This window comes from Ctenocephalides felis, unplaced genomic scaffold, assembly GCF_003426905.1.
Source record: "Ctenocephalides felis isolate EL2017-DRISC unplaced genomic scaffold, ASM342690v1 CF-g0.4_SCAFFOLD_01170, whole genome shotgun sequence".
Lineage (NCBI taxonomy): Eukaryota > Metazoa > Arthropoda > Insecta > Siphonaptera > Pulicidae > Ctenocephalides > Ctenocephalides felis.
In genome coordinates, this window is record NW_020537324.1 from 49,821,928 (window position 1) to 49,839,285 (window position 17,358).

Here is a 17,358-nt window from a genome sequence, read left to right on the forward strand (position 1 = left end):
TTTTTAGTTTAGATTTTGTTTCATTTTTTATCATATTCTTGTAAATATCTTACTTCGATCAAAATAATTTATATATATTTCATGTTCTTAATAAAAACTATTTAATTCAATAACTGTATTTTTGTTTAATAAAAGATGATTTCAAAAAAACTGAGAACGTCTTACGAATTGCTACTTAGACTGTCCTCGTCCTCTCCACAAAATTCCTGAAATAGAAAATACTCTCATACTTTCGACTAAATTATGCTTAATTGTTTTAAAGCCTGATATAATAATTCTAAGTTTTTTGTTCTTCAATTTGTGGTTTCAAGGGTTTAAAACTCTTTTTTTAAGTTTGAGTAGAGGAAGTTACTTCTCCAAGAAGAAATCACACTTATTTAAATTAATATACACTGGTATAAAAATCTAAATTAAAATATACAAAACCTTCAGACCATTGCAGACTGATAAGATATCAAATGCTATTGAACCGAAATGATTTCAAGAATCAAAAAGCTTTCATCTATCTTTTATATTTACCTACATTTGTCATTTTCCATTTATACAGTGAAAACCGGCCTTTTTCACTTAAAAACCGGTTTTCGAATTCCATAATTTTCGCCAAAAAACCGGTTTTTAAAACCGGTTTTTGAAAACCGACAAACCCTAATAACAATAATATATGAAAAAACTGTTAAACTTTTCGTCCACATTTAAGCTCATTCTACCGAATGGATTTTAAAAAATCAAAAACTGTTCGAAAGATATTACTTGGGAATTATACTGATCAGTTTTAGGTGAAAATCTACCGAGCTGTTTTCTTGTAATTAACTAATGTAATTTAAGTCGATTTTCATGGAACTTTCTTTGGCGATATATCATTATTTTATAGAAACTACTAAAATATTACGGCCTTACGACAAGTAGTTTAATTTTAAAAATTCGTTAAAGTTTGAGAAAATGAGTAGTTTTTTTTGACGTTTGTTAAAAATAAAATTGGACGATTTTACTTGGTATAACGATAGAGTACTTGGTTTTAATGAACATATTAAGCTATTAAAGTCCTATGGAAACTGGTTCAATATTAATAGTTGTTGATTTCTGAAAATTGACTTTTAGAAAATATCCCGTGTCAAAGTGTTCGTTCGTTTTCAATTATGTGTAATAAATCCACTCGAAACTTTTAATCACTCATAATTTTAATTATTTTTTATTGATTAAGTCGATTAATTACACATATCGGGAAGTTCATGTACTTGCCTTAAGACTAAATACCAAACCACTAGTTTCTCATGTCGTTTGGTTTATTGGTTTCCCTTCTGATCTAAAATAAGTTGGTTTTCATTACAGTTTAAAATAACTTTTTATTTCGAATTATAGTGCATAAATATTAGCCATAAATTAATATAGATGATTTACAATAATTATTCGATTTGCCTATGTACAAACGATGTTGACAATATTGGCAAAGTTATGCCGTCATTGAATTTTGTTTTTGTATGATGTCAAAACACTTATACTTTCTTTGGGCTACAAACTTAACTTAGATTATTTGACCATGCATCAACTTTTTGCATTATACACTGGATATGAGGGTGCAAAATTTTGAAATCCCAATGTATGTTGGGAATCATTATTGTCCTGTATACTCTGGGTGCCAAACAAGCATTGTTCATATGAAGGAGCTGAAATGAAAAACATATCGTAAATCATGATTGCAATTGTACAAATAATTTAATAATATTTTTGAATTAGTATTGCGATTGAAATTAAAATTAATTGTGCAAGATTTATAATTAATAAAAATCTATTCTACATTTCATATCGCATATATTTCTAAAATAATTATTAACTGTTACTTATTGAGGTCGTAGAATTATTATTCTATGCAATAAATAATATGTATAATAATACTTCGTCTGATAGAATTCGACATGAGTAACTTGCTCAGATAACTCGATTACTAGAAGATTTAATGAAAAACAGATAATTGTACTATAAAAAAATGTGGCTCTCATAGGTAGATAAATTAACTATTAACTAATAGAACAAATAATGTGAATAACTCAAATATTTGCTGAGTTTAACTGGATTATCTCAGTAGATTATAGAATGCACACATCACATATAAACAGCTCTTCACTAAAAGTTTCTTCTGAATATGACATGTAGTACATCGTTTTATTTTTATTTCATACAATCTTATTGTTTTGAAACAGATCTTCGGCCTATTTATCTTATCTTACATTCATCTTACATCATCTTACATTCATTAAAATGTAATTCATTTTGGTCACTGGAAACTACACTGCCATCAAAGTAAGCTCAAGTTAGAGTTAAAGCATTTTGAAAAAATATTTTTGCTACAATGTTAGCATATATGCAAACACTTGATGAACACAGTCCTTTACTTCAGAGCAGTTAGTGGATTTTTTTTTTAGATTCTCATCCAGAATTAGTGGTTTATTGAATTACATATACAAGGTAACATGGAAGTGTTCGAGACTTAATTAGTTATTCTGTATTCCTTACCATCAGACATATCCAATTTGGATGTAAGCATTTTTTTATAGCGAAGGAGTAATATTTATGCATCCCAGACTGGCCTTTTGCCTGGGTATGTCGGACTCAATACCGCCTGGGTATACCTTCTAAAATCTCCGCTTTTCCATTGCCTCTGGTTTCCATGGAAACCGCCGTTAAGCATTACTTCGTGGGGGAGAATCTAGAATGTTATAATCTCGAAATAAAATTTGCTTATTTTTTAAAATGAGCGAGTCCCATTCGTTCTTCCTCTTTTCCAAAATCGCAGGACAATTAGCACTTCGGTAGCAAATGTGACTATGGCGTTCCACGCAGTCTCAGTTGTCAGTACCACAGTATCTGGAGTAATTCTCCAGCTTATAAATCTTCTACCCCGTCCCATAGAGCACTAAATCGCGGGCACACGAAGAACACGTGCTTAGCATCTTTATTTTTCCCTAAACATATGGGCAATCCGGCGAGCTATCGTGCTTAAAGCAGACTAGATGTAAGTAGCAATTTGTCTTCAGAAAAGTTGCATAAACTTATCGATGTAAATACATAGTAATACTTTGTAATAATGTGTTCTCTGCCATTGAACTTTGCGAACCCTCTTGAAGAGCACGGTTTATTATACCAATCTTGTATATTTAAACCAGTTTTGGTCTATAATGTTTGAGGATGCTCATTAAGACCAAGAACTCTTAACTCTATGTTTCAATAAAATAGTTAAAAAAATTAATATTATTTAGATAAAACGGCACAGACTAACCTTACCTTACTTTTGTTTTATATATATTATGTTAGATAATATAGCATACACACAAACACTTTTTCCAATTCTGATGTGGAATAATTCAGAATGATTTGAAACATCAAGAAAACATAAAATTAAAACAAAGGATTCTTTGGCAAAAGCTAACCTCTTTTTCAAAAGAATTAATATGATATTTTTTTAAGTAAACGGATATTTGATATATCCGAGATAATTCGTGTCTGTATTTATCATGGTCTATTTATTCATAGTTTTATTTTTTTTTTTTTTTTTTTAATTTATTTGAAGAGCGATCAGAACTTATGGATTCTATGAGCTGCTGTGATGAATTTCTTACAAACTAAGTTTGTTTTATTGTAGATAGCAACCCAAACAGTTGTCTTATCTCTATGTGCTGAACTTTTAATATTACAATTGTTATAATAGTGATGACTTTTTATTGGTGCAGCAATGCCGTATTGGTGCTGTTTTCACTTGGAAACATATTGCTATCTATATTTCCACGTGAAAATCGTTGTCACTGCTGTCTGGCAACATTTATTCATAGTTGAAGGTATCTTTTTGTACTTTCATGTGGATTGGCTTGTTACAAAATTGTAGCATAACGCGATACAAAAACAAGAACAAGATTACTTACGTAAATCATCATACTGGGCACTTGAACCAGGTTGCGTTGTTATAGGCGGTGCTGATGGCGCAATTGATGTAAATCCTATATTTGATTGTTCGTATCGATCTATTATTGGTACTGTGCCAATCGTGAGGGGCAATGAAATGCGCAAAGATCTGTGGCAGCCTCCAATACTTGCTGTCACCTGAAAATAAAATTGTTGAGATAATTAAGTAATCAATAAAATCATATTTGCAACTAAATAGTACAGGATGATATTGTGAATAATTGATTCGTTAAAACGTTATTCTTACAGAATTATTGATTTTTAATAATAAACAGTATGACATTTTTAATCTCACAATAATTGTATTTGGCGCCACTTACAGAAATTGTAATAATAAATTTTATCACACAAAGATTAAATAATTGTATGGGTTGCCATCTGTAAAACCGACGTAGCATTAAGTCAAATCAGCAGAACATCTATATAGGACTCTGTATAAGTTCTGATTTCTGTTCAAACAATATTAAAACTTATTGAAAGTATCATTTTGCCTTAAGGCAAGTAGCATGATCTTCTCAAAATGTGTAATAATTGACTTAATCAACCGAAATTGAGATTAAGATTTTTAGATACAATTTTCAACTACACTATTACATATATCATATACGTAGTCCTTGATATTATTTAATGATTTAAATCAATGGTAAAACTTTTTACACAACTTTTTTTGAGAATTTTTGTAGACTGCTCACTTATTGTTTTACCAATTCCTAAGTCATTTCTAAATTCGAATGGCTTGGCGATTTTCTTTATACCTTTTTTTTTTCATTTCAATAATTATTACAACTGCTAATTTATTAACATCAAGTAATATTGATAAATAATAATATAAATTTAAATAAATAAATAAAAGAGCAAAGGATAAAATTTACATGAAAATAATATCCGTAATATGATTTAATGTAAAATATAAGCAAATAATAATAAAAATAAAATTAAACCTTTTGGCTCCTCTTTATTAAATTTATTCCAATCGCTTTTAAATTTGTGAAATTCAAATTTTTACTTATCACTTCACAAAAGCTGCTGTCATCATGTTTTTTTTTTTTAAATTATAAACTAGTCGTATGGCCGTAATATTTTAGTATGTTCTAGAAGACCATGATGTATATCGTCAAAATAAAAGTTTCATAAAAATTGACGATTTTTTTTCAACAGTTAATTACAAGAATACGTGCCAGCGGATCTTTACCAAAAACTAATCAGTAGCTTTTCCAGTTAATATCTTTCAAAGAGTTTTTGAATTTTTTAAATCGATCCAGGATTGCGGGCTAAAACGAAGACGAAAAATTAATTGTTCACTTTTCTGCTAGTTACAAAAAAGTCTTGCCTAATCGTCGTGCAAAACCGACAAACGCTAGTCCTTATCGAGTGACATATCGGTCCAGCCGTTTTTGAGAAAACGTCGGCGAAAGGTCAAAAATCGGCTCACATACGCTTACTTTTGCAAATTTGGTCTCATTTCATTGAGAATGGCTTGAAACGTCGAGAAAACATAAAATTAGCGAATCAGATTTTTGGGCGAAAACATAAACTCCTCCTTCGGGAAGTTAAAAAATGTTCCAAACGAACAAACCAACCATCGATTTAGTGTATTCAACTAAAATTTAATTGCACTTACATACTGTAATTTTCGTGGATTGCTTATATCTAATGATATATTTTTAAAAATTTTATTAGGCATTAACTAAAGTTTAATTTAACTAAACAACCAATTTCTCTTGATTATTTTTCTTATTTACCTTAATTACATAGTCGATATCTATAATACTGCAGTTCTGTAATAACGATGGAGGAATTACTGGGACTTGAATATTTTTTGTGATTGATATTTTATTGAATTTAGGAACTCCTTCCGCTGTTACAGTCACTAAATCTGATGATTTTTGCTTAATTTTGTGTGGATGTCTGCTATGAAACTTAGCGATCTGTAATTAGAAGAAATCTGAACAAATGTTGAATTCAAAAAAAGAACATTTTTTTATTTTTTAATTTTCATATTCATGTATGACTTCTGAGCAGTAGAGGAGGCTGGGTACGGTAGTGACAGTAGTCATAACAGCTGAACGATACTGATTTTGAAATAGTCATATAGAATAATATTACTATACTTGAAGTAGTAATAAATTGTTCTCACTTTTGTAATTTTAATCTGAACGAATTCCACATTCACCCTGCTGTCGTTTGAGATGTTGCATGCGACAGGTATTTCTTGTCCTGGTGCATAACCCGACTGTGGCAATTGCACGCTGACAAATAATGGTCCTGAGGTGCAACCGCACCAAAAAGTTTTACTTGATTCCATCATCACCGGCAACTGCGAATAAAAAATTATTGAATATGAGTTTTTGATAAATATTTTAGATTTGGTGAGGACTGCATTTGTTTTCTTAAATTATTTCAAATGTTGATTTCTTTGATTTATTTTATCTTATATCGTCTTATATTCTTTGATTTATTTTATGGCCTTGTAGATAGCTCTTGCATTTCGCTTATGTAATTTTATTAACCAAAATCATTTACAAAACACATTTTTTATATTTCTGTTTTTTAATTAGAATAAACAATTCTAATGATAATTTTAAATTATTCGGTCAACCAAATATAAAGCAATAATGATATACGCTTTCCATAGATACAGCCAATCACGACATTGATGCAATAGATAAACAATATATCATTACAATTAAATAAAAAGGGCAACCATTGGATCGTCTTCTATGCATTATCCAATATCAAGAGTGCTTATTATTTTTATATAGGGAACAACAGTTTTAGAGGTCTATCCTTTAATAAAATTTATACCTATAAATAATAAAATTTAGACCTTTGAATTAAAACTTCGGCCATCGTAGGCTTCTGATTGGACTGAAAAAAAATGGACAGAAATCACTCCTATGAGTAATTTCTAAGTTGCTACATATGCCAATATTTTTTGTACATTGAGAACTGGTCTTAGTAACTAATTTGGATGATCAAAATTTTTTTATATGAGTACTGCTTCTGTTTTTAACTTCCCGAAGAAGTTTATGTTTTCATAAAAAAATCCGAATTGCTAATTTTATGTTTTCTTGACGTTTCAAGCCATTCTGAATCGAATGAGACCAAATTTGTAAAAAGTACGTGTGTATGTGTGTGTGTGTGTGTGTGAACAGATTTTTTGCCGTAAATCGACGTTTTCTCAAAAACGGCTGAACCGATTTAAAAAATTTAAAAGACATTCGATGTATCTCGATAAGGACTAGCGTTTCTAAGTTTTGCGCGAAGGTCGGCCGAGCTGTTTCTTTGTAAATCGCAGAAAAGTGAAACATTTTTCGTCCACGTTTTAGCCCGCAATTCTGAATCGATTTTGAAAATTCGAAAACTGTTCGAAACATATTGCTTGGGAATCGACCTGATTAGTTTTTGATAAAGATCGGCCGGGCCGTTTTCTTGTAATAAGGTGTTAAATTTTTTTTTTCGACGATTTTTATGATTTTTTTTTTGACGATAGATACCATAGTCTTATAGATCATACTAGAATATTACGGTTCTACGACAAGTCGTTTAATTTTAAAAAATCGTCAAAGTTTGCAAAAATTAGTGTCATTTTTTTAGCGTTTGTCAAAATTAGACCTTTGATCGACGTTTTCTCAAAAACGCCTGAACCGATTTCAGAAGTTTAAAAACCATTTGATGTATTTCGGTGAGGACTATCGTTTGTCAGTTTTGTGCGACGATCTTCCAAGCCGTTCCTTTGTAATTTGAAAAAAAAGTGTTAAACTTTTCGTCCACATTTAAGCTCATCCTACCGAACCGATTTAAAAAAATCGAAAACTGTTCGAAAGATATTAGTTGGGAATAATACTGATTAGCTTAAAAAAATTTAAGCCGATTTTTATGGATTTTTTTTTAGCTATTTTCATGGTCTTATACTACTTACTGAAATATTACAGCCTTACTACAAATAGTTTGATTTTAAAAATTAATCAAAGTTTGAGAAAATGAATAGTTCTTTTGACATTTGTTAAAATTAAAATTAGACTATTTACTGGGTATTATGATAGAGTACTTGGTCTTGAACATAATAAACCATTAAAGTCCTGGAAACTGGTTCAATTATAAAAATTGATTTTTGAAAATTTACTTTTAAAAAATAATCCGAGTCAAAGTGTTCGTTCGCTTTCAATTATGTGTAATAAATCCAGTCGGAATACTTTTAATGACTCGTAAATTAATTTATTTTTTATTGATCAAGTCGATTATGTAAACATATCGGGAAGTTCATGTAACTTGCCTCAAGGCTAAATATCAAACCAACTTGTTAATTATTTCATCTACTTAAGATTTTTTTAAGTCATTAGATATTGTAAAACTGGAGACGTATCAAGGTGCGTCCGTAATATTTCTCAAAATCTTTGATTAAATTCTATGCTTTAATATTGATCTTACTTGCGTCTCATAGCCAATGCCGTAGTTAATCTACGTAGGCTCTAGAACGAATTTATACACCAAAACTTTTTTCTCTAATAAAAGTTTCGATTTTTTTTATAAACCATTGCAGTTTGTGCATTTTCAGCGTTGTTGAGTTACTTGATGTGTGGTTGCTATTTTAATTTTCTGTCATATAAATACTTAAATATTTTATGACTTCTTTTCGTAGTATTTTATCATACAAATAAACATATCGACAGTTATTCTTTCTCAGTGACCCTTCATTTTTGTATGTGTTTCGTTGAATATTTTGATATTTCAAATTATATTTTTTTATTCCAGAAATAAACGTTTAGAAAAACGTACCCTATATCTGGGATCCATATTCAGGTCCAATGCTGATATAACAGTGAAAGCTGCCTTAGAAGTCTGATCAAATTTCCATGGTCGATCTAATGTCACTTTGATAGTGTAACGTACAAACCCAGTTCCGCCTTCGTAACTGCAAGGCAGAAGTGCAGGAAGAGCACACATGAAATTAAAGGTATGTTTACCATAAGGCAGTTCGACCTCTGCACCTGTTTTGAGAAATGGCAATTCGGTACTAAATAAAATTTTGTAGCATATGTTTGTTCTAATGTAAAATATTTTTTTTTTTTGACAATTGTTAATGTCTTATTTACAAAATGATATGAGCAAAAAAAAAAACAAAAACAACAAAAAATGCAATACATTGAAGCGTGCAGACATAGGGCTAGGTGTTTGGTAGATCGGAAGGCCATTTCTTGCTCAATCTTCTTATCGGTCTCTGAATCGCTTGAATTGTAGGATTTGTATGCTGGATTAATTTGTTGTTGAAAGATGAACTTCTAATCTTGATCATTTCGTTGACTGTTGAGATTTTCAAATCCTTATGTAGGCAAAAATTCGAAATATACCAAGGCGCATTAGTAAGGATACGCAGAATTTTATTCTGGCACCTTTGAATGATGTTTATGTTAGATTTGCATGAGCAACCCCATAGTTCGATTCCATAAGTCCAAATGGGCACTATGATAGTTTTATACAAAAGTACCTTGTTATCGAGAGAGATTTCAGATTTCCTCCTAAAAAGCCAGTAAAAATCTTTTATTTTCAGTTGGATTTGTTTCTTTTTATATTCAATGTGCGTTCTCCATGTCAATTTCGAATCAATGTGCATGCCTAAATATTTAACAGAATTGCATAGTGGAATTATTGAATTGTTCATGATGATAGGTGGACTGTTGTGATGTTTTAGAGAAACAATTATGTGCTGAGATTTTTCGATATTGATTTTGATATTCCAATCTAAAAACCATTTTTCGAGACTAGATAAATAATTTTGTAACTGACAAGTTGCTGTTCTAATATCGGAATTGCATGAAATAATTGCTATGTCATCGGCGTAAGTGCATATGGTTAGAAGATCATCTGTGGGCATATCGTTTGTGAAAAGAAGATAAAGTACAGGGCTTAGCACACTGCCCTGTGGTACCCCGCATTCTATATTTCTGATGCTCGAAGTCACATCTTTAATTTTGATTCTAAATTTTCTATTAAGCAAATATGAGCTTAAGATATTGAAGTAGTTTGGAAAAGTTGTTTTGATTTTATATAGGAGTCCTGAGTGCCAAACCTTATCAAAAGCCTGACTGACATCTAAGAATACGGCTACGCTGTGTTCCTTTCTATTCATGGCTTCAAGAATACGAGACACCCTTCTGTTGCATTGTTGAATTGTAGAGTGATTTTTTCTGAAGCCAAACTGATGATGAGGAATCCAACTATCATTCGGATGATCTTCTGACAATCTCTGCAACAAAAGCCTCTCTAAAATTTTCGATAATATCGATAAAAGACTGATAGGACGGTATGAACTAGCAGTGTGATGGTTTTTGTTTGGTTTAGCGATCATAATAATTTCTGCAGTCTTCCACGCTGTGGGCCAATAATTGTATTGAAGTATGGCGTTGAAAATATTCGTTATATATAAAATACCTTTTGTAGGCAATTCTTTTAACATCTTTGGAGTAATTTTATCCATACCCGGCGAAGATCTATTTTTTATCCTTTTTATTTCACATAAGACATCATTTGGTGAAAAATGTCCTAATGGTGTAGAATGTATGGGTTGATTTACGAAATTATTAATTAAATTATTCTGGGAAATATTTCGAGCGCTAAAAATGCTACTTAGATGATCAGCAAATGCCTCCGCTTTTTCTTCGTTGCTTTTTGCCCAAATGAATCCGTTTTGGTTGGTTATTTTCAGAGGAGGGTTTTGTTGTAGGGGTTTACTTTTATTTCTGATTGGTTTCCATATGGAATTATCGTACCTATTTAGCTGCAATATATACGACCTGAATGTACAATTCTTCCATTCTTTCATTTTTTTCCTCAGCGTGTTATTGAGATGATTAAGCGATGTCTTATCCGTTGGTAGATGAGAATGTTGCCACGTACGTCTTGCTCTTCGTTTCTATGCAATTAGCTTCTTAATCTCATGCGGAATTATTATATTATCATTTCTTGGAATAATGTTCGGGGTGATCTGCTTGGTTGTTTCACGTATAATCTCAGAAAAATAATCTATATTATTTTCTATATCAATAACGCTTGAAGGCCTAGATTTTGGAAATAATTTTGAATCAAGTATGGATTTGAATTGAATCCAGTTAGAAAGATTGTTGTGTACAATATGATTGTTGATAACTGGAGTAGGAAATGTGCTAAACGTCACAAGTATTGGAGAATGATCTGAAGAGAGATCGTAACTAGATTCAATATTGAGATTTGAAAGATCAATACCTTTCACAATAAAAAAATCTAAAAGGTCTGGAACTTTAGTAGGGTCAGAAGGCCAATAAGTTGGACTGCAAGTTGAAATAAAGGAGAGGTTATTTTGCCCTATGGCTGCATGAAGAATCTTTCCTTTGGCTGTAGTCAGTCTAGAACCCCAGGCAATATGTTTACAATTAAAGTCACCACCAATGATAAATTTATTACCTAACTGAGAGAAAAATGAAGAAAACTGAGCACAAGAAATTTTGAATCTTGGTGGACAATAAACAGCAGAAACACAAAAATTATATAAATTTGTTTCAACAGAAATTTGAGTTGCTTGTAGAAAATCATCAGAAATATTTGGTAGAACAAAATGCTTTATATTATTTTTGATTAATATAGCCGAACCGCCGCGAGCCCTGCCACTTGGGTGATTTGAATTATAAGTAGTGTAGTTATAAATTTTAAAGTAGTTTTTTTCAGTGAAGTGAGTTTCTGAGATTAATAAGATATCTATTAAGTTTAACTTTAAAAAACATTCTACTTCATTTTTGTGAGGTATTAAACCGTTGGCATTCCATTCAGCAATTTTAATTATTTTTGCCATTGCTTTTGTTGTTGACTAACGTGGATAACATATTTATTATTATGGTGTTCTGTTGCAAAAGCTGATTGAAGATATTTTTAAATTCTAAAATAAGTGTTGCTAGAGAATCAGAATCGGGATTTGAAGGTGAATGATTAGAAGCAGAGTAATTGTTTTTTGCAATGTCTGCATAGGATGAATTTTGAATTGTTGGATTTAAGGCCGGAGAAATGTTGTTTATTTTATTATTAGAATTAGAATTATTAGAATTTTTAAAATTTTGGTTATTTGGATTTGGATTTATGACTGATTGATTTACTGGAGTTTTGTTTCTTTGTTCTTTAATTTTTTGGAAGTATGAGCAACCGCGATAATTAGCTGGATGAGCACCGTCGCAAAAATAACAACATGCCGAAGCATTCGGATCTTTGGTACAAGCATTAGTATTATGATTGTCACCGCATTTTAGGCAAGCAAATGGTCTATTGCAGTATTTTTTGGTGTGATTAAAGAGTTGACAGCGAGTGCATTGTATAATGTTGTTGGACTTTCTCGGTGGTTCGACGCGTATTATGCAGTTGAATAATTTATAAATGTTATAAATATTTTTGTTATTTCTATTTGGTTCCAGATCAACAAAAAACATATTAAGAGGTTCTTTTGTTATTCTATGTCTAATATTTAGGATATTACGTACTACATGACCCTGTTTTAATAGTTCTAATTTAATTGCATCTGTGCTTGTTGAAAAGTGTACATTTCTAAGAACAACCCTATAAGCCTTCTCTTCTTTTAATTGATATGTATGATATACGGCATTAGTTTCTTTTAGATGTCTGGATAAAGTTCGAAAATGGTCGACAGAATTACATAGAATTTTAAATGTATTGTTAGCTAAACTTCTCAGGAAATATTGATCGTGCGGAATTATTTCATTTAATTGATTAGACATATCATTAATATCGTCAACTCCGTAAATAAATATTGGAGGGGGCTTACTGACTGGAGCCGGTTTAACTGAGTTGTCATCATTAGCTGTTTCTATTGTTGAAAGGGCCGAAAATCTGTTTTGAATTTTGACATCTATTCCTAATGGTTCAAATGAAGTTTTTCTTTTTTTGAAATTGACTACTTGCTATGAATTAGGATGTTTCTTGACATCAGAATGTGGTTGAGTGAGGCTTGTAGATGCACTATTACTAGATGATATTACTTCCTGTCTTGAGTCAGAAACTGATGAAGTTGAACGCAGCGAGACCTTTTCCGATGTAAACATATTGGTCCGACCTTCTTCGCGAGGTATCTTGCTGTATTTGCTGGATCCAATAACGGTCTTTCGAAGTTTTGGGATTTCTGATGGTTTACTGTCCGATTCCATATTCGCTACTATATCTTGATTGAAATGTAAGACATTTTTTTGATTCCACAAACGCACATTAGAGTCTCGATTATGTATGGTTTTTTGTAAGCAATTATTTAATTATCAGTACACTTTTGTAAGCTTTTCATGCAATTTTAATAAACCGTAAAATTCAATCTGACATGCACTTGTTTTTATAGTAGATTCATTGAATAGAAGTAATGGAAGTAAGAATGGAAGTAAGAATGGAAGTAAGAATAGAAGTAAGAATAGAAGTAATGAGAATAGAAGAATGAAGTAAGAAGAATGAAGTTACGTTGATGAGTACATAGAATAGGATAGAATAAATAGGAAGAAGAATAGGATTTATATAAGAAAAATAGTATGAACATGAAGATTGTATTGAAATTGAAATATTGTAATGAAATTAAAATATGTTGTAGGTGGCTAAATGCTCGAGTAAGCGAGGCCAATAAAAATAAAAAAATAAATAACAAAAAAAAAAAAATATTTGTAATTAATTATACAGATCCACAAAAAAAATTGTCTGTGCTAGATAAATGATTCCAATGTATTTTTTACCGGCAAATATGGCATATATGGTCAAAATTGGTGATTAAACTGAAAAAAAAACAGATCGAAATAAAAAGAAAGAAAAAATCTCCAATATAGTCATTTTCCGGCATGATAATTAAGGTCTCATAATTTCCGTCGTTTTCAGGGCCTTTTCTCTTTAAATAACTGGTGCGACGGACTCCTGCACCGTTTTTCATCTGTGTTGAAAATATATTTTCAACAAACTTTTTTTGTTGCATCCAACAGTAATTTCCAAACATATCTCCAAATAACTGCAAATATATTTGCAGATTACCCAGGGGCAATGGGGAATAACTATAAATTTATAAATACTGCTGGGTGCTTCAAAGAGAAACTCAACCCATTCGAAAAAAGCCTTTGCATAGGTCATTTAAGATGAAAAAGGGCAGGAAATGATAGAAATTAAATTTTAATTATCATGAACAAAAATTACTGGATAAAAGTTTTGTCGTTTTTTTCCATTTTGCTCTATTTTTTGCTGTCCCAATTTTGAATTTAGTTTCATATTCTGCGGTAAAAAATACATTACAAAGCAAATGTCGCACATCCACCCAGCCCAGACAACTTTTTTTGTGGGCTTGTGTTATTATATTTACACAAGTTTTAATTAAATTTTGATTTGGACGATTTCACTATTGTTAATTGGATATATACCTTGTTGAGATCCTACCAGATAGGTAATAGAATTAAGGTAAACTTCTTCAGCACCGTAATGAACGGTACGTGTTCTGTTCTTGCCATGATGATCTCTGTAAGTTTCTGATTCGGTCCAAGATGTTTCTGCTTTCCCGTTTATTGTCAAATATAAGCCTGATATCAAGTGTTTATATATGAAATCGAAATAGAAATAATATTATTAAACAGAGACGTTGAAGATACAGAGAAATAGTACATTTCAATAATTTTATTTGGAGAGTATTAAAGAATAAGTTACTATGAATTTGTAGAATTTAAACCAAATATTTGCAATTATACAACATAGTTTATAGATAAGTCTGTTATTAAGTTATAGTAATTGCAAAAATCGAAAATTTTTATATATCTTTGGGTTTCAAAGGTTTCTGAATATTTTGGCATACCTTAGAAAAAATAGAAGTATGTGTGTGGGTGCATGTATACGCGGGTCAACCAATTTGAATGATTCAAAAACATTTGATTCCTATTAATAAGGAGACGTGCTGTCCGTGCTGATTAGTTTTTGGCAAAGGCAGGTTCAGCCGCTCTGAAGATACGGGGTAAAGAGTGCTAAAAATGGTAATTTAATTTTTGAGAGAAACGAGCATCCGATTTGAATGATTCCAAAAATATTTTATTAGTATTAACGAAATGAAGAACTAGTGAAATTTTTGGGAATAAGTACTAATACGGGGCAATAAATATTAAACATTTAAATTCAGTTTTCGGAAAAACAGTGTCCGATTGGTGGTGGGACATGCTTTTAGTTTCAGCAGTTTCAAAGATACAAAGCAAAAAGTGCAAAAATTTGAAGTTTTTTTGGGACTCGAGAATCCAATTCGAATGATACTATATTTTACTTGTTTTGTGAAAATACAGTATTTATTAGCTTTTTGCAAAGGGAGGTCCAGCGATTTTGGAATTTTAGGTAAAAAAGTAAAGAATAGACATTTTGTGGTTTGATAAATTAACAGATAGACTAGTAGGCAGGATGACAAATAGGAAGATAGGCATATAGATAGGTTGACATGTAGATAGGTGAAATGTAGACAGGGAGACAGGTAAACTTGGTGGACAGGTAGGCAGGTTCAAAAATAGACAAGTGGCCAACTTGGAGACAGGCGTATTCTTTTAGGCATGTGGTTAGTAAATCATTAGACAGATAAATCATAAATCAAATATTAATTTTGTAAGTTCATGCAACTTGTTAATATATAAAGTTTTAGATAGATTTATACTAATTTCACTCACATCTAAACTTTTTTGGTTTTGTCAAAGTAACTTCTACCCTTCCGGACAACATTTGACTCGCATAATAAACTCCATTCGGATTATTGTCATAAAAAATTTGTGCGTGAAAACTCATATCAGACCAAACACTAAACTTTGCAAAAACTGTACAAATTTACACTATTTATAAATTAATATTTCTAGCAGTCACTAAGTGTTTTTTAAAAAGAAATGTGCAAAATATTTTGTATGAATATGTTCTCTAATTAGTATAGTTCAGTTATGTAAACAGTGAAACTTTATTACACGTTAATTTTACATATGATAATCATGAAATTTTTGTGAGTTCTGCTTATATGTAAAGATATCTTTATCTTCAATTACTCACACGATACTAAATCTGCATTTATTGAACATCATCGTGTTTTCTTATTCGATTTCCATGAAAATACTACGTTTATCGCGTTTTGCGAAGATAACACTTATGACGTTATAGATAAGCTTATTAAATTTATATTAGGCATTATGTGAATAAACAAAAAAAATAACTTTTTACTATAGATTTTTTTCCTCAGATCTTTAATGTGTCGTAAACTGGTCCAGTGTTCCCCAAAATCTAAATAATACTTGACATCAGTACATCAGAATATTTTTTTAATCCGTTTTCTAACATCTCCAATTTAAATTTTACAGTTTAATCTTATAATTTCAATGCGCTATACCTTGCACTACATAACACACTATAAAAGCTTAAGTGACGCCAAAGTTTAAATAATTTAATATCCTGGTGGTTATGCAGAAAACTTAGTTTTCACTTACAACACTTCAACCTTTTCAAACTGGTTAGAATTATGTTCTTGTCCAGCTTTCCACAAGTCCTTTCACCGATTGAAAACTATAGTTTTCAATATATAAGTTGTAAATTCAATTTATTTTCAATATATATTCAACTTATAAGTATATAATATTATTGAATTTTTACCCGCAATATAAGACAACTCTGAATCTAAATATATTAAAGACTATATTAAAGAAATAGAAAAATGAGATAGGGTAAGGCGAGGCGCAAAGGTTCAATTTAATTTTTTGTAATTATAAACTAAACTAAATTACTATTTTATATTGTTTACACCTTTGTCAATGTAAATGTTTAGTCGATCCTTTTTATCCCACCCACATGTAAGCTTTTATAGAGATTATAGAGATAGAGAATCAAATATCAAATTTAAAATAATATTACATCTTACAGTAGAACAGTTAAATAACGTAAAAAATAAAAAAAATTATATTTAGGTGTAATAAACTATAGTTTATTCTTATATTTATAAATATAAAAGCTCAAAACTATAAAAATCATCTACCAAAGAAAAAAATGCTTTTGTTATGAATATTGATACATTACTAATATTTATTTCCCGATAGCCCCATCGTAAGGATTTAGGTGATGGCTATAGTTACACATATTTTACCTTCTACTTTAAAATAGTAAACATTAAAAAAAATATATGCAAAAATATGTATACCTACTTCTCTGTATTTTTAAGATAATGATTTATCGATTGGATTATTGCTTTCTTTTTACTATTATTGATAATTTAGCTAATCAATTACTTTATATTAATAAATCAAAATATTGTAAAAATGAATTCATTTCCAATAAATCAAAAACATATTTTAGAGATCAGTTTATCGCAAAAATGCCATATTAATTAAGTTCCTTAAGTATACTTGTACTTAA

General features: G+C 30.5%; 1 protein-coding gene across 1 annotated transcript; it reads right to left on the bottom strand.

Annotated features, from left to right (window-relative positions):
- Window positions 1-1,512: 1,512 nt before the first annotated feature.
- Window positions 1,513-8,944, bottom strand: LOC113367938 (arrestin domain-containing protein 17-like). Its single transcript, XM_026609510.1, has 5 exons — window positions 8,734-8,944; window positions 6,092-6,271; window positions 5,697-5,882; window positions 3,915-4,092; window positions 1,513-1,664 (listed from the first exon to the last, which is right to left on the bottom strand). The coding sequence occupies exons 1-5, from the start codon at window positions 8,899-8,901 to the stop codon at window positions 1,543-1,545; spliced, it is 834 nt and encodes a 277-aa protein (XP_026465295.1). The 5' UTR covers window positions 8,902-8,944; the 3' UTR covers window positions 1,513-1,542.
- Between the last annotated feature and the right edge of the window lie 8,414 nt (window positions 8,945-17,358).

What these genes read in the sequence shown, in the direction of transcription:
- LOC113367938 (XM_026609510.1), bottom strand. Translation starts at nt 8,901, where the DNA reads ATGTGTGCTCTTCCTGCACTTCTGCCTTGCAGTTACGAAGGCGGAACT. An exon ending in ATATCGACTATGTAATTAAG is followed by an intron (nt 4,093 to 5,696) that starts GTAAATAAGAAA and finishes TTTTATTTTCAG; the next exon opens with GTGACAGCAAGTATTGGAGG. An exon ending in TGCCCAGTATGATGATTTAC is followed by an intron (nt 1,665 to 3,914) that starts GTAAGTAATCTT and finishes TTTTCATTTCAG; the next exon opens with CTCCTTCATATGAACAATGC.